Source organism: Myxocyprinus asiaticus, chromosome 5 (assembly GCF_019703515.2).
Source record: "Myxocyprinus asiaticus isolate MX2 ecotype Aquarium Trade chromosome 5, UBuf_Myxa_2, whole genome shotgun sequence".
NCBI lineage: Eukaryota > Metazoa > Chordata > Actinopteri > Cypriniformes > Catostomidae > Myxocyprinus > Myxocyprinus asiaticus.
The window spans coordinates 53,894,453-53,912,300 of NC_059348.1; the positions used below are offsets into that span (position 1 = coordinate 53,894,453).

At 35.7% G+C, this 17,848-nt stretch overlaps 1 protein-coding gene across 1 annotated transcript; it reads left to right on the forward strand.

Annotated features, from left to right (window-relative positions):
- The first annotated feature begins 7,487 nt into the window (after positions 1-7,487).
- LOC127441445 (calreticulin-like) lies at positions 7,488-16,744 on the forward strand. Its single transcript, XM_051698893.1, has 9 exons — positions 7,488-7,678; positions 8,846-8,947; positions 10,854-11,057; positions 11,198-11,292; positions 11,966-12,175; positions 13,728-13,841; positions 13,955-14,098; positions 14,600-14,692; positions 15,454-16,744. The coding sequence occupies exons 1-9, from the start codon at positions 7,582-7,584 to the stop codon at positions 15,649-15,651; spliced, it is 1,257 nt and encodes a 418-aa protein (XP_051554853.1). The 5' UTR covers positions 7,488-7,581; the 3' UTR covers positions 15,652-16,744.
- The last annotated feature ends 1,104 nt before the right edge of the window (positions 16,745-17,848 follow it).

Consider the following 17,848-nt stretch of genomic DNA (forward strand, 5'->3'; position numbering starts at 1 on the left):
AGCTTAGTTTAGTTTAGTTTAGTTTAGTTTAGTTTAGCTTAGCTTAGCTTAGTTTAGCTTAGCTTAGTTTAGCTTAGCTTAGCTTACTTTAGTTTAGTTTAGTTTAGTTTAGCTTAGCTTAGCTTAGCTTAGTTTAGTTTAGTTTAATTTAGTTTAGTTTAGCTTAGCTTATTTTAGCTTAGTTTAGCTTAGTTTAGCTTAGCTTACTTTAGTTTAGTTTAGTTTAGCTTAGCTTAGCTTAGCTTAGCTTAGTTTAGTTTAGTTTAGCTTAGCTTAGCTTATTTTAGCTTTGTTTAGCTTAGTTTAGCTTAGCTTAGCTTAGTTTACTTTAGTTTAGTTTAGCTTAGCTTAGCTTAGCTTAGCTTAGTTTAGTTTAGTTTAGTTTAGCTTAGCTTAGCTTATTTTAGCTTAGTTTAGCTTAGTTTAGCTTAGCTTAGCTTAGTTTACTTTAGTTTAGTTTAGCTTAGCTTAGCTTAGCTTAGTTTAGTTTAGTTTAGCTTAGCTTAGCTTAGCTTAGTTTAGTTTACTTTAGTTTAGTTTAGTTTAGTTTAGCTTAGCTTAGCTTAGCTTAGCTTAGTTTAATTTAGTTTAGTTTAGCTTAGCTTAGTTTAGTTTAGTTTAGTTTAGTTTACTTTAGCTTAGCTTAGTTTAGCTTAGCTTACTTTAGTTTTGTTTAGTTTAGTTTAGTTTTTTTGTTTAGTTTAGCTTAGCTTAGCTTAGCTTAGCTTAGTTTAGTTTAGTTTACTTTAGCTTAGCTTAGTTTAGCTTGGCTTACTTTAATTTAGTTTAGTTTTGTTTAGTTTTGTTTAGTTTAGTTTAGATTAGTTTAGTTTTTTTGTTTTGTTTAGTTTAGCTTAGCTTAGCTTAGCTTAGTTTAGTTTAGTTTACTTTAGCTTAGCTTAGTTTAGCTTAGCTTACTTTAGTTTAGTTTAGTTTTGTTTAGTTTTGTTTAGTTTAGTTTAGTTTACTTTAGTTTAGCTTAGCTTAGTTTAGTTTAGTTTAGTTTACTTTAGTTTAGTTTAGTTTAGTTTAGTTTAGTTTAGCTTAGCTTAGCTTAGTTTAGTTTAGCTTAGCTTAGCTTAGCTTAGCTGAGTTTAGTTTAGTTTAGTTTACTTTAGCTTAGCTTAGTTTAGCTTAGCTTAGCTTACTTTAGTTTAGTTTAGTTTAGTTTAGTTTAGTTTAGTTTAGTTTTGTTTTGTTTAGTTTAGCTTAGCTTAGCTTAGCTTAGTGCAGCTTAGCTTAGTTTAGTTTAGCTTAGCTTAGCTTAGCTTAGCTTATTTTAGTTTAGTTTAATTTAGCTTAGCTTAGTTTAGCTTAGTTTAGCTTAGTTTAGTTTAGCTTAGCTTAGCTTAGCTTAGTTTAGCTTAGTTTTGTTTAGTTTAGCTTAGCTTAGTTTAGTTTAGTTTAGTTTAGTTTAGTTTACTTTAGTTTAGTTTAGCTTAGTTTAGCTTAGCTTAGCTTAGCTTAGTTTAGCTTAGTTTAGTTTAGTTTAGTTTAGCTTAGTTTTGTTTAGTTTAGCTTAGCTTAGCTTAGCTTAGTTTAGTTTAGTTTAGCTTAGTTTTGTTTAGCTTAGCTTAATGTATTTTAGTTTCGCTTAGTTTAGTTAAGTTTAGTTTTGCTTAGTTTAGTTTAGCTTAGCTTAGCTTAGCTTAGCTTAGCTTAGCTTAGTTTAGTTTAGCTTAGCTTAGCTTAGTTTAGTTTAGCTTAGCTTAGTTTAGTTTACTTTAGTTTAGTTTAGCTTAGCTTAGCTTAGCTTAGCTTAGTTTAGTTTAGTTTACTTTAGTTTAGTTTAATTTAGTTTAGTTTAGTTTAGCTTAGCTTAGCTTAGCTTAGTTTAGCTTAGCTTAGTTTAGTTTAGTTTTGTTTAGCTTAGTTTAGTTTAGTTTAGTTTAGTTTAGTTTAATAACTCAATGTTCTTCAAAACAAAGTTAAAAATGTTTAAGTTTAGTTTAGTTAGTTTCAAAGCAAATAAAGTTGAAAATATAGTTACGTTTCACTACATTTAAAGTGGAAAAAAATAGTTAGGTTAGGTTACAGTAAAGTTGAAAATGTTTCAGTTTAATTTAGTTTAGTAACTCATGGTTTTTGAAAACAAAGTTGAAAATGTTTTAGGTTAGTTTTGCAACTCAAGGATCTTCAAAATGTTTTTGTTCAGTTTTGTTTAACTACTGTAGTTTCAAAAGCTATACATTTGAAAATGTTAGTTTAGTTTAGTTTAGTTTAGTTTAGTTTAGTTTAGTCTAGTTTAGTTTAGTTTGCAGCTGTGAGTGATGTTTTGTTGTGATCTGGTTCGTCTGGCTGTCGAGGCATCATGTGACATCACTCTGACGCCCTGTGACAAGTGTCAAGTAAAGGGCAGAGAAAAGGTCAAAGGTCAAGAGGCTGACCAGTGGACGTTTTGACAGAGGATGCCAGTGCAGGGATTTAAATAAGGATGCTGACCGGTTTAATTAAAGAGAATTTAACTCCAGTTTACAAGAGATAGGCAACTACATTGTTCAAATTATTTTGACCTACAACTCCAGAATATGTGCTCAGTGCTTGGCCCTGCAATCTTGCCACCATTGAAACGTGTCATAATAATATATCACATATAGATATACATATATAGTATTATCCAGTATTATTTGCCCTGCTTTCTAGATATTGACATCAGCTATTGAAAAAAAATAATAATTCTAAGAGATTATTGCAGTTCTGAAGAGGTCTTCCACCACAAATCACAACTACTAATTAAACTTTATTTTCCTTTCTCACGTGATCGTTTGATTATATTGAATCGATTGTGTTAGTTTGTGTTGCTCCTCCCGCTGTGCAGGGATGTGGAACTGGGGATGTAGTTAACTTGCTGATTAGAGGAACATGTTGTATGGTGAAAATAATAAGGGAAGCAAGTGGAATTAATTGTGTCTGATTTCTACAGCATTTCTACGTCTTCTTCACATGCCGTAATGAGACATCAGTTTGGCATGGCGATAGAAGGGGACAAAGAACATTTTTTAGTACGCAGTATGCATGCTCTGCATTTAAATACAAAATTTGCATGGAATCCCTGGATGACCTACTACATGCAAAGTGCTCAAAGTGTCTCTTTCTTGACTATTTGATTGAGCTGACATGGTAGGACCATGTCACGGCCACTTTTGACATATAATGCGATGGCTTTTTGCGGCCCGTTCAGCCAGCCCACCGGGAAATGTCCCGGTTCTCCCTATGGCCAGTCCACCCCTGCCTGTGAGTCTCACATTTGCAATAGTGAAAGGGATAGTTCTCCCAAAATGGAAAATTCTCTCATCATTTACTCACCCTCATGCCATCCCAGATGTGTATGACTTACTGTCTTATGATGAACACAAATGAAGATTTGTAGAAGAATATTTCAGCTCTGTAGGTCCATACAATTCAAGTGAATGGTGACCAGAACTCAGAAGGTTTAAAAAGGAGTTAAAGACTCCAGTGGTTTAATCCATGTCTTCAAAAGCAATATGACACGTGTGGGTGAGAAACAGAAAACAGTCATTTTTTATAATCAATCTCCACCTTTAACCAGCCCTGACCAGCAGGTGGCTGAATATTAAAATGAAAGTCATTTCCACACCAGAATGTGGAAGTAAATGTGTAGATTAACTGTTAAAAATGTACTTAAATTTTGATCTGTTCTCACCCACACCTATCATATCGCCTCAGAAGACGTGGATTAAACCACTGGAGATGTATGGGTTACTTTTATGCTGCCTTTATGTGCTTTCTTAACCTTCTGAGTTCTGGTCACCTTTCACTTGCATTGTATGAACCTACAGAGCTAAAATATTCTTTTAACAATCTTCATTTGTGTTTTTCATACAGATCTGAGGATGGCATGAGGGTGAGTAAATGATGAGAGAACTTTCAATTTTTGGATAAACTATTCCTTTAAGTCCTTTTTGACTATAAATCTTCCCCTCTGACCAGCCCGTGGCAATATGCATGAAGAATGCAAATTGCCAAAAAAAGTAAAAAATAAAAAAATAAATGTGAAAGTGGAGATTTAGAGTAACAAAAACGACTTAAATATTGATTTGTTTCTAACCCATGCCTTATTGCTTCCAAAGATTTAGATTTAACCACTGGAGTCGTATGAATTACTTTTATGCTGCCTTTATGTGCTTTTTGGAGCTTCAAAGTTTTGGTCACAAATCATTTGCATTGTATGGACCTACAGAGCTGAAATATTCTTCTAAAAATCTTAACTTGTGTTCTGTAGAAGAAAGTAAGTCATACACATCTGGGGATGAGAGAATTTTCATTTATGGGTGAACATGTCACGGGGCAGGAATAAGGACCCAATTGCAGGAATGAGTAAATTAAAGGCTTTATTAAATAAAACAATACAAACAGGGAAAAACAAACTCTCACTAGGGAGAAAACTGAAAAGCAATAACAAACATCTAAACAGAAAGACAAAATGACAAACCAGACTGGAGGCTGAGCAGACAAACAACATTGACCTAACAACATGGGAACATAACGATTCAACATACCCAAGAGGAAAGGGTGCACAATATATGCAGTTATGGCACATAAGGAGCAGGTGAAGGCAATTAACATAACAAGGACTAAAGAGGAGAGTGATGAGGGTAACAATGAGGCGGGGTCAGAGAAGCACATGGCAGACAAACATAAAGCCAAGTGCTAACACAGGAGACTAAAAAAGACACGAGTGCACATGGTGATGGGGAACCAAACACAGCCATGTGCACTCACGCATCACACAAGACTGACAGAAGAGCACATGGCAAGAGCACCAAAACTGAAGCCATGCGCTCACATAAGACGAGACATAGGGCATGAGTGTCCAAATCCCAACCCAGAACATAAACCAAACTAGGCTGACTCAGGACCCAGACACCACGCTCCAAACATGAAAACACAGAACATGAGTGTCAGGATCCTGTCACCAATATAAACAACTATAAACAACTGACAAAGTGACAGGATCCTGAAAGAACTAATCCTTTAAGACAAATACATACTCCCAATATCCAGATATAAAGACCTAGACAAGGATGACTTCTAGACCTCTGATCTAGATATCTATCTTCATAAATCACATCAATTTCCTGATCCAATCCTGATTATTCATGTCTGGTGATGTATTGAACCAGTGACAAGCTCAAATCTTAAAGGCAATTTATCAAGCTGGAATATACAGTATAACTTCAGAAAGTAGCTTACAGTAAAGATGTTATAAAGGTTTATCCAGTTGTTTTTTTTAGGGTTGGAGAAAAGAGGTTGAAAGTTGGATTTTAAAATGAACTGGAATTATTTTTAGACTGAGATTCATGACTAAAAGGTTTTGGAATTAATTTACTAAAAGGCCTTGGTATTACCTAATTTTTGGTTTAAGTATAAATTTTTTCTTCTCCTTTTCAATTGTTTTGTTATACAAGCCTCTGCTGTGTTATAATGATAAATCTTGTAATGTCTTGATGCCTGTGTGACGCTCCTGTTCTACCTGCTCCATATGGGACTCGAACAGGTGTCTGCAGCATGGGAGGCGGGTGCGCTAACAAGGAGGCAAAAGGCTACAGCCTCTAGCGTCAGTCACTAGTGCACCACTTGAGTTCAGGAGAGTGAGGTTTATACACATTGCACAGCTATCTATCAGCTGGCCCCCATTACACTAACCCCCCTAAACTTCATTCCCATCCGGGTCACGGCACCATTGTGACGCTCCTGTTCTACCTGCTCCATACAGGACTTGAACCGGTGTCTCTGGCATGGGAGACGGGTGCACTAACAAGGAGGCTAAAGGCTATCTATCATCTGGCCACCGTTGCACCTGCCTTCATTGTTGTTTATTGGCAACTTTTTTAGACTTAAAAAAGGCTTACAATAATAACATTTATACTTATGAGATGACTTATTATAAAAGCCGAGAAATCTAAACATTTATGGAATATTTTAGTTTTTTGTTTGTTTGTTTTTAGGCCTAGTGGAGTGCTTATTAGGCTCAACACATGGCTCAGAGTACTTATGTCGGGCATAAAATATATAAATTGTCGCGTTTGTAGATACAACATGCATTTACAGTGCTTTCCACAAGTTACACTTTGATCATAACTGCACAACCTCCGTTGTCTATGGAGTTATACTTGTGCCACAATTCTGCGTGCACAAAATTATATTTTGAGCACACAAAAAATGTTCTGTGTGTGCAAGATGATATTTTGAGCATGCAAAAAGGTATTATGCACGCAGAGTGGGTAGGAGTAGAAAGCAAAATTTACGAATTCTGAGCAAATTCACATTCAAATAAACTTTATTGAAGCGCAAAATTTAGTTTTGTTTGCTCAAAATGAATTTATCTTTGCAAGAAGATGCATTGCTTAATAAAACTGAGTTCAAGCACGTGCAAAATAACTTTCTGTGTGCTCAGTTTCATCTTGAGCGTGCAGAAAATTTTTTTGCACTCAAAATATTATCTTACATGTGCATACATTTTTTTTGCACTCAAACTATCACTTTACGCATGCAAAATAACTTTTTGTGCTCTCAGTTTCATCTTGTGTGTGCAGAATTTTTTTTTTTTTTTTGCACTCAAAATATCATCTTGCGCATGCAGAATAACTTTTTGTGCGCACAAAATTTCAGCTTGCACTCGCAGGACATTTTTGTGTGCTCAAAATATAATTTTGCGTGTGTAGAATTTTGGCACATATATTACTCCATAGTTGTCTGCCTACACGTACTCTGTTCAAACCTGCGAGCCCCTAGCAACTGATCCGGAGTCAGCTCTGTCCTGTCATATGAATTAACCACAAGTTAATATATCAAATTACAAACTGGTCTGAGAACAGCACAGAATTCTGAGCAAATTCACATTCAAAAAAACTTTATTGAAACGCAAAATTGAGTTTCGTTTGATCAAAATGAATTAATCTTTGCAAGAACATACATTGCTTTACAAAACTGAGTTCAAGCGCGTGCAAAATAACTTTTTGTGCGCTCAATTTCATCTTGCGCGTGCAGAAAGTTTTTTGTGTGTGCTGAAAATATCATCTTGTGCGTGCAGAAAAATTTTTGGCACTCAAAATATCATCTTGCGCATGCAAAATAACTTTTTGTGCACTCAAAATTTCATCTTGCACTCGCAGAACATTTTTGTGTGCTCAAAATATAATTTTGCACGTGTAGAATTGTGGCACATATTTAACTCCATAGTATCTGCCTACACGTACTCTTTTCAAACCTGCGATCCCCTGGCAACTGATCTGGGGTCAGCTCTGTCCTGTCATATGAATTAACCACAAGTTAATATATAAAGTCACAAACTGGTCTGAGAACAGCACAGGAGGCGGATACAAATCCGGTGTAGAGGCGAGTCATGCGATTCGTGGTCTCACATGATTGGTCTAGAGCGTCGGGAAGTGGACCAATGAGCGGCAGCCATCTGTGCAGCGACAAGCTTCACGGATAAACCTCAGTAGTGCGCGAGCAAGAGAGAGAGAGAGAGAGAGAGAGAGAGAGAGAGAGAGAGAGAGAGAGAGAGAGAGAGGGCGCGTGCGGGGGGATATTTTCGGAATTCTAAACAACAACAAAATGCAAATTGTTACATTATGTCAGATTGTTTCTGTTGCATTATTGGCATTGACTGTCAATGCAACAGTTTTCTTTCAAGAGCAGTTTCTGGATGGAGGTGAGTGAATGATTAACTTGCATGTCACAGTATTAATGAGTGATGTTAAAAAAATGTTTGCTTTGGTTATGTTTAGAAAAAGGTAATCTTATTATATTTAAAGCGTTTAAGTTTGTCAATGCTTTGCGAAGTTACACAAAAAAAAATCATTCAGTTCTATAATTCAGTTTCTTTCTTTCTTTCTTTCTTTCTTTCTTTCTCTCTTTCTTTCTTCCTCGTGTCTTTTGCATGCATTACAGATATGATGTTACATGCATTCGAGGCCTTGATAATTTAAGTTGACAAGATGTGCATTTATTTAGAAGGTCCTTTCAAATTCTCATTTCATCAAAACATGTAAGGGACACAGTTTTGCTAGTGCTAAATGAAAGCAAATTTGTAGTCCCATGTGCAACCCGTATGTGTCAATCAAATCAGTTTGTAACAGGAAGTTTCTGCCCAACTTTACGTGTCAGCTATTCCACAAACTTCCTTAAATATCAGTCATTAAATGTGTGTGGAATGTAATTGGACATGCCATAAATTCCTTTGATTTCCTCTTAAAGGAACAATTCACCAAAAATTATTTCAGCTCTGTAGGTTCATACAATACAAGTGAATGGTGGCCAGAACTTTGAAGGTCCAAAAAGCACGTAAAGGCAGCATAAAAATTATCCATAAGACTCCAGTGGTTTAATCCATGTCTTCAAAGAGATCCAATCGGTTTTAGGTGAGAACAGACCAAAATATAACACATTTTTCACTATAAATCTTTGGCAATCATGATTTCAAGCTCGATTACACCTCCTAGCTCCATCTAGTGCTCTGTGCATACTGTACGTCAAGCACTAGGAAGTGTAATCAAGCTTGAAATCGTGATGGTGTCTTCAGAGAACATGGATTAAACCACTGGAGTCTGGATGACTTTTATGCTGCCTTTATGTGCTTTTTTTCACTTGGATTGTATGGACCTACAAAGCTGAGATATTCTTCTAAAAATCTTAATTTGTGTTCTGCAGAAGAAAGCCATACACATCTGGGATGGTATGAGGGGGAGTAAATGATGAGAGAATAATAATTGTTGGGTGAACTATTCCTTTGAAGGTCCTTTTTGATAACTTCTGTACATTCTCTGATGTAGTTTTAGCCTTATTTCTTTGCTTCTAATTTTAATATCTGAATTTGCAGATGCCTGGAAAAGTCGGTGGGTGAATTCAGAACACAAATCTGAATATGGGCAGTTTAAACTGACCGCTGGGAACTTTTATGGAGATGCTGAGAAAGACCAGGGTATTCATACAATTCTCTAGACACTAAACACTATACTACACCTTCAAAATATAAAAGTTCTTCAATGGTTCTTTAAGAACTATTTTTGGCACATGCAACATGGTCCTTTGGGGACAAATAAAGTTTTTAATGTTGCATTATAGGTTCTTCAGATCAGTGTATTTTGGTTTCTGGGTTCTTAAAGCACCAGTACATAGATGGTTTTCAAAAAACTAGAGTATAAAAGTTTTTTTTTTGTGAAACTTTAAAAGGTTCTCCTAAGACATCAGGCTGCATTTGGATGTTATTGAAACTATAAGTAGACCGATATGTTGGTTTTACCTTTAGTTTTTTGGAACTATCATTTATCAGCAAAAATCAGTGCCGATAGTTGCGTCTGTTCAAATATATCGGTTTAACATAATAATCTGTGCTGATAGTTGCTTTTCGAAACTATATCGGTTATGGTTATCGGCATCAGTTCAAATATATCGGTTTTGCAGATTAATCGTGCCGATAGTTGCTTTTTGGAACTTTAGGTTATCAGCAAAAATCAGTGCCGATAGTTACGTCTGTTCAAATATATCAGTTTAACCGATTAATCTGTGCTGATAGTTGCTTTTTGAAACGATTGGTTAATCGTCAAAAATCAATGCTGATAGTTGCATCGGTTCAAATATATTGCTTTTGCAGATTAAGTGTGCCGATAGTTGATTTTTGGAACTATTGGTTATTGGCATCGGTTCAAATATATCGGTTTTGCAGATTAATCGTGCCGATAGTTGCTTTTTAGAACTATTGTTTATCGCCATCAGTTCAAATATATCGGTTTTGCAGATTAATCGTGCCGATAGTTGCTTTTTAGAACTTTAGGTTATCAGCAAAAATCAGTGCTGATAGTTGCGTCAGTTCAAATATATCGGTTTAACCGATTAATCTGTGCTGATAGTTGGTTTTTGGAACTATTGGTTAATCTTCAAAAATCAATGCTGATTGTTGCATCTGTTCAAATATATTGGTTTTGCAGATTAATCGTACTGATAGTTGCTTTTTGGAACTATTGGTTATCGGCATCGGTTCAAATATATCGGTTTTGCAGATTAATTGTGCCGATAGTTGCTTTTTGGAACTATTGGTTATCGGCATTAGTTCAAATATATCAGTTTTGCAGCTTAATGATGCCAATAGTTGCTTTTTGGAACTATTGGTTATCGGCATTGGGTCAAATATATCGGTTTTGCAGATAAATTGTGCCGATAGTTGCTTTTTGGAACTATTGGTTATCGGCATTAGTTCAAATATATCAATTTTGCAGCTTAATGATGCCAATAGTTGCTTTTTGGAACTATTGGTTATCTGCAAAAATCATTACTGATATTTGCAGAAAGTTTTTTTTAATTATTGTTATTCCTCATTAATAAACCTCATCTGGTGAAATATATATATATATCTGGTGAATATATAGGCCATAAAAATCTTCATTTGGTAAATACTCACATATAGAGTATTGTAACGAAGCCAAGTCTCTGTCATTTCAAAACAAAAGTCCCTGGGGTATTTTGGGCTTGTTTATAATTAAAAGTCCTGCGTTATACACCAAATCAGAATTTTTCAGGTTGTTATTGGGATTTTGATTGCAGATTAAACTGAATTCTATTCTGAACACTATTCATTTTGTAGCCTCTATGTCTGTACCCTTCATTGTAAGGAAAGACTAAGATTTTTTTTATCATTCTTCAAATCAGTTTTGAAAAACTATCAGCTGATTAATTGGTTATTGCCTTTTTCCACCACCTTAGTTATCGGTATCTGCGAAATCCAATTGAAACCTTCATTTTAAGAGTGTTAGCCTCCATGTTAGGTAACTTCAATCAAATTCAGCCATATTAATTTCTTTCACGTTCATTACGCCTCTAACCACCTACAGGTTTGCAGACAAGTCAGGATGCCCGCTTCTATGCCGCCTCTGCCCGCTTTGAGCCCTTCAGCAACGAGGGCAAATCTCTGGTGATCCAGTTCACCGTTAAACACGAGCAGAAGATCGACTGTGGTGGCGGATATGTTAAAGTTTTCCCCGCTGATCTCAACCAGGCAGACATGCACGGCGACTCCCAGTATTACATCATGTTCGGTACGTGTGCCAAGATTCTCAAGTAAACAGCTTTATAAATGGCATAATCATAGTTAATGTGTCTTTTAGTGGTGATATATAGTCTTTATCAAATATTACAGGAATTTCAATATTTTTACTTGTCTACATGATGTAAACAGGGCCTGATATCTGCGGCTACAGCACTAAGAAGGTTCACGTCATCTTCAACTACAAAGGGAAAAATCATCTCATCAAGAAAGAGATCAAATGCAAGGTGGGTTCCTGTCAGAGCCGTGGCCTAGTGGTTAATGCACTTGAATGTTGAGCTGTGGTGTTCATGAGGGTGACAGTGGTTTGAGTCCTGCTTGTATTATTTCCCGATCCTGTTATTCCCCATTTCTCCAATGATTTAGTTTTCACACTTTATCCAAACGTTCCGGTTATTAAAGGGCCGAAAATGCCTAAAATGCGGTGTCTGTTACTGTTAAGCAGCAATATTAATTTCATATATATTTTTACGCATCTGATTATTTTGTTGGAACACAAGAGTTATTTAGAAGTTACTTCAGGATGCTCTTTTCAGTACGTCGAAAGTTAATTGTAACTGCAGCTGTCAAGTCCTAAAGGTTCCATAAAAATATCACATGTACTCGATTTGACTTGTGCATTATATTCCAAGTATTCTAAAGTCAAATGATAGTTTTGAGCAAGAAACAGACCCAAATTTGAGTCTTAATTCACTGAAAACCTTTCCCTCCACTAATTCTGTCAAATCTCATTGATGTTTCTACATACTCAAAGAGAATGCTCAAAAATAAATGATAAATGATGGTCGTGTTGGGATAGCCTGCTCCAAAATGACGTACTTTGTTTTTTAAAATTAGACTAAGTATAAATTTCATTCTGTAAGGTGTCCAATTAATCGCTCCTTTCCTTCATTACTCCAGGACGATGAGCTGACTCACTTGTACACATTGATTCTGAATCCGGATCAGACATATGAGGTGAAGATCGACAATGAGAAGGTGGAATCCGGCACTCTGGAGGAGGACTGGGACTTCCTGCCCGCAAAGAAGATCAAAGATCCCAGCGCCAAGAAACCAGAGGACTGGGATGACCGCGCCAAGATCGATGACGAGACTGACACCAAACCAGAGGTATGATCCTGTTTAATGAAGGTTTCCGGTGACATTTCACATACTATTATTGGATGTTTTAAAGGGCTATGTCTAGGTGTAGACTGAAATCAAGTTTCAAACTGAATAGATGGAAGATGCCAATGAAAGAGAGAATAAGTGGTTTCTCTTTTCTAAGGTACAGTGGCATGTCATGGTCAGATGATAATGTCATGGTACTTTGATAATGGTTTACCTTATTCAATAAGCACGGTATTTTCATTATACATCAAGGTACTTCAAAGAATAGCATGGTACTACTATGGTGTAACAGGAAAAGGATGGGCAAGGAGGAGGTGGGAACCGGCTGAACAATCAACATAAACTTTTAATGCATATATGAACTTAAACAAACATAAACAGACACACATGCAACGTGGCTGCTTGCGTCTCTCTCCCTCGAACCGGCATCTCTGGCTGCCCCTTATCTCGCTCTCCCGCTGATCAGCTGATTCAGCGCCAGCCGTGCTCCATCACGGCCCGGCTAGGCCCTCCTCCTCGTCACAAATGGTATTCAATGTCAAAAAGGCTATTGCCGTGGAACTATGTCCATAAAAACTATATAGTGCTACCATGTAAAAAATCATGGCAATATCATGGCACCATGTGCAAAAAACATATTACTGTGGTAAAACATGGCAATAACATGGTATCAGAATAATAAAAAAAACATGGTAATATCGTGGTATCATAATAAAAAATAAATAAAATAAAAAACAATCAGTGGTATCATAATAATAATAATAATAATAATAATAATAATAATAATAAAAACATAGTATTGTGGTACCATATCGTGGTATCATAATAAAAAAATTAAATAAAAAAAATCAGTGGTATCATAATAATAATAATAATAATAATAATAATAAAAACATAGTATTGTGGTACCATATCGTGGTATCATAATAAAAAAATTAAATAAAAAAAATCAGTGGTATCATAATAATAATAATAATAATAATAATAATAAAAACATAGTATTGTGGTACCATATCGTGGTATCATAATAAAAAAATAAATAAAAAAAATCAGTGGTATCATAATAATAATAATAATAATAATAATAATAAAAACATTACTGTGGTACAATTAAAAAAATGATAATACCATGGTATCATAATAATAAAAAAAAAAAAAAAAACAGTAATACTGTGGTATCATAATAAAAAAAAATTAAAAAAAAACGTGATATCATGGTATAAAAAAAAAAAAAAACATGGCAATAATGTGGTAACATCCGAAATAATGTATTATCTAAAAAAATAAACAACAAAAAAAAAAAAACATGAAACTGTGGTTTTAACACCATATAAAATAAATAAATAAAACGGTTATATTGTGGTACCGTAATAACAAAATATTCTAATACCAAAGCACCATGTACAAAAATAACGTTATTAAATGTTGGTAATATTATATTTTTTTTGTAAGGGTTTCTATTAATTCACTTCAGTGTTTTACCCATCATTCCACCTGTTTTCCTAAATATCTGTGGTGGTTTCATCAAACTATATTTGTGGTATGTTGTCAGGACTGGGATAAGCCTGAGAATATTCCTGATCCTGATGCTAAGAAGCCAGAAGACTGGGATGAAGACATGGATGGAGAGTGGGAGCCTCCCATGATTCCAAACCCAGAGTACAAGGTACAGAATGACATACCACTTGTTTACGCATTTCTGCGTCAGCTGTGTGCAAACCGTTGTTACTTTCCCAATGCTTCAGTCATATGAGGTTTAGTTTGTTATTATGTTTTCAGGGTGAGTGGAAACCCAAACAGATTGATAATCCAAACTACAAGGGAGTCTGGGTGCACCCTGAAATCGACAACCCCGAGTACACCCCAGATGACCAGATCTACAAATTCGACAACATCGGAGTCATCGGTTTGGATCTCTGGCAGGTGCGTTGAAACTTTGAGAAAAGACACTGATTGTGTTTGAAGTGGATTACTAGCATACTGCTTATTGAAAACTGCACAGTTAGTGTACACTTAATACTGCCTACTTTTTTATAGTATGTGAAACAGGATGCAGCGTTTCAAACAGTAGTATGCAACACATCTAAAGTGACTCTTAAGATGTGTGCGTGATGTATTGATAGTGTGCGTTTGTTCCATTCAATATTCGGTTGCCAATGCAATAGTAGGTCTGTTACAGGTCTTTCCACAGAATGAAGGAAAGGTTAATATGACTGTTTGTCAATACATGCAAATGTGTCAAGAGGCTTTCAGAAGGTTCACACCGCATCACATCTCGTACTAAACTCATCAAATTCAGTTCAACACACTAGATGACATAGGAGCGATGTAGAACATTTCCTCTAAAATCAGAATACATTGAGCTCAAACATATGGTCATTTTAAAGCACTTTTTCTGTGTTCTGTCTTTGTTTTTCTTTCCAGGTCAAGTCTGGCACTATTTTTGACAACTTCTTCATCACAGATGACGTGAAGGCAGCAGAAGATTTTGGAAATGAAACGTGGGGTGCTACAAAGGTACAAGATGCTTACACGGTTAAAGGAAAAGTTCGCCCTGAAATGAAAATTCCCTCACCATTTATGCACCCTCATGCCATCCCAGATGTGTATGACTTTCTTTCTTCTGCTGAACACAAATGAAGATTTTTAGAAGAATATCTCAGCTCTGTAGGTCCGCGCAATGCAAGTGAATGATGGCCAGAACTTTGAAGCTCCAAAAAGCACATAAAGGCAGCATAAAAGTAATCCATAGGACTCCAGTGGTTTAATCCATGTCTTCAGAAGCGATATGATAGGTGTGGGTGAGAAACGGATCAATATTTAAGTACTTTTTTACTATAAATCTTCTATATTGCCACCTACTGTTCGGGGCTGGTCAAACATTTTATAGTGAAAAAAGACTTTATGTGCTTTTTGGAGCTTCAAAGTTCTGGTCACCATTCACTTTTATGTAAATGATGAGAGAATTTTCATTTTTGGGTGAACTATCCCTTTAAGATTAAAACAGTTCTGAATATGATTTTGATTGCTATTAGACTTAATACAAGTAAGATATTAGATAAATAGCCAGAATCCAAAATGAACCAAATGAGAGCAAATATTGTTACTTTGTTTTTTTATTATCTGTCAAACAGTAAGTGTTCTGAGCGAATCAAATTTAAGGAATATAAGCAATCTACTAAAGAAAAGGTATACTGTATGTTCTCCACGGACTCCTAGTCGAAAGCCCTGATCATATTCTCAGAAACACACTCATCATTTACCATCTCTTTCTAAAGGGTCCCGAGAAAAAGATGAAAGACGAACAGGATGAGAAGAAACAGAAAGAGGAAGAGGAGAAGAACAAAGAGCAGAGCACTGAAGCTGATGATGAGGAGGAGGAGGAAGATGAAGATGAGGAGGAAGATGAAGAGGAGACAGACGAGCCGCCAGCGGAGGAAGAAGACGAGGAAGCTCTTCCTAAAGACGAACTTTAAAGCGGGAATCAGACTAACATATTCTGTGGTTGCCAGGGAAACGGCTGCAGTGCATTCATTCTAGATGTGACGCCCCCCCCCAGTGGTGATGTCATACAGCGGCGGTTCTCAGATGGCTTCAGTCATCGTTTATTTTGATTGCATGGGAAAGTGGCGCTGAGACGAGCAAGTTTGTTCCATGCAATGAAAGTGAACATTAATTTTGGGGTGAACTGTTCCTTTTAAAGAGACAGTTTGGTTTGTTTTTTTGTTTTTTAAAGAATTGTCTTTCTACGGTACCAGAAGTCACAATGCGGAACTTCATTGAATGATTGATGGTCAGATTATTGTGCCTTTCACGTTTATAAATGAATGATTCTGAAAGAAAGAAAATTGAACCTGTATCGTCACTCTTTCTTGAGACTTTCATGTCCATGTTGTGTCTCGGTTATGCTTCGTTGGACTGAAGGAACTCGTCTGAATTCATGAAGTTTATATTTGTGTATGTAAACAATGTTACTGGTCTGGCTATTACACAATTCATGGCTCGCAAAGTTGTTTCCCTCGTAAAAATGTGACGATCACAAAGGGCAATGAAACGCAATTGTTGAACTTGAATCGATGATGTTGCCCTTTTATCAATAAGAGATTAATGGGGTCACAGGCTGGGTTTTAAATGATGAATGTTTGTACTGTAGCGCAAATGTAATGTAGAATTACATGATGTTCCTTTGGCCATATGTTTGTTGGGGTTATGCTATTATTAGGTGATTACCTAAACAGGACTTTCAGTAAAGCTTTATTTATTACAATAGAAATGTAATTAGTTTTACCTTGCAATCTTGTTGGTAACAGTTGAGAAGTCCAATTGGTGGTGTAAGTTTTTTTTTTATATACAATCTAAACATTTGTTGAAGTTAAATGAGCTATATTAAGGGAAGTGGTAATATATTTGCAGAGATTTAAACTGCAACACAACAAACGAGTCGTTAGCACACTGTGAACGTAAAGTCCCAAATGTTCAAACTGGAGTAGTTTTGAAAATCCTTTTTACACGTCGAGAGTTGTAATTAATGAATTAAAGTTTTAATAAAAATCTTTATTGTAAACACTCCATGGTTAAACACTCAAATACTTCAGTTATAATTTAAGGTGGTTATTTACACAGTAAACATAACAACAAAATGACACTACACATTGCACATCTGTAATTGAACTTGCAATTTCAATCATTGTAATTGAGGAAACCAATATTCCTCTAGAACGTTAAGTATGTCATTTTCAGCTGCAACATTACCCGCATGCCTCTGTGCGAGTGTTTAAAGATTTATAGTTATCTAGAGCAACTCTAATAACCATTGGGTTGCTAGTTTAGATGCAGAAACTAACAATTCATTTAATCTTTCTCTATATGAGATGATTGCACCAAAGTAAAGTTACTTTACCTTTCAATCAAACCTTGCAAAAAGTGACTACACATTAAAAGAAAATGATTAGTAAGATTTACTTGAGTACATTTAACTTTAAGGGACAGTTCACCCAAAAATGAAAATTTTGTCATAATTTACTCACCCACATGCCATTCCAGATGTGTGACTTATTTTCTTCTGCTGAACACGTGAAGATTTTTAAAAGAATATCTCAGCTCTGTTGGTCCGTACAATGCAAGTGAATGGTGACCAGAACTTTGAAGCTCCAAAAAGCACATAAAGGCAGCATAAAAGTAATCCATAAGCCTCCAGTGGTTTAATCCATGTCTTCAGAAGTGATATGATAAGTGTGGGTGAGAAACAGATCAATATTTAAGTCCTTTTTCACTCTAAATCTCAACTTTCACTTTTACATCCGAAAGTCACGTGTAGTGCCTGTTTAGCTTCACTTTCACATCTGAAAGTGAAAGTGAAAGTTGAGATTTAGAGTAAAAAAGGTCTTAAATATTGTTCTGTTTCTCACCCATACCTATCATATCACTTCTGAAGACATGGATTAAACCACTGGAGTCTTATGGATTACTATTATGCTGCCTTTATGTGATTTTTGGAGCTACAAAGGACCATCTAGCCACCATTCACTTGCACTGTACGGACCTACAGAGCTGAGATATTCTTCTAAAAATCTTCATTTGTGTTCAGCAGAAGAAAGAAAGGCACACACATCTGGGATGGCATGAGGGTGAGTAAATGATGAGCGAATTTACATTTTTGAGTGAACAATCCCT

What these genes read in the sequence shown, in the direction of transcription:
- LOC127441445 (XM_051698893.1), top strand. Translation starts at nt 7,582, where the DNA reads ATGCAAATTGTTACATTATGTCAGATTGTTTCTGTTGCATTATTGGCA. An exon ending in CCAGTATTACATCATGTTCG is followed by an intron (nt 11,058 to 11,197) that starts GTACGTGTGCCA and finishes TGATGTAAACAG; the next exon opens with GGCCTGATATCTGCGGCTAC. An exon ending in AGAAAGAGATCAAATGCAAG is followed by an intron (nt 11,293 to 11,965) that starts GTGGGTTCCTGT and finishes TCATTACTCCAG; the next exon opens with GACGATGAGCTGACTCACTT.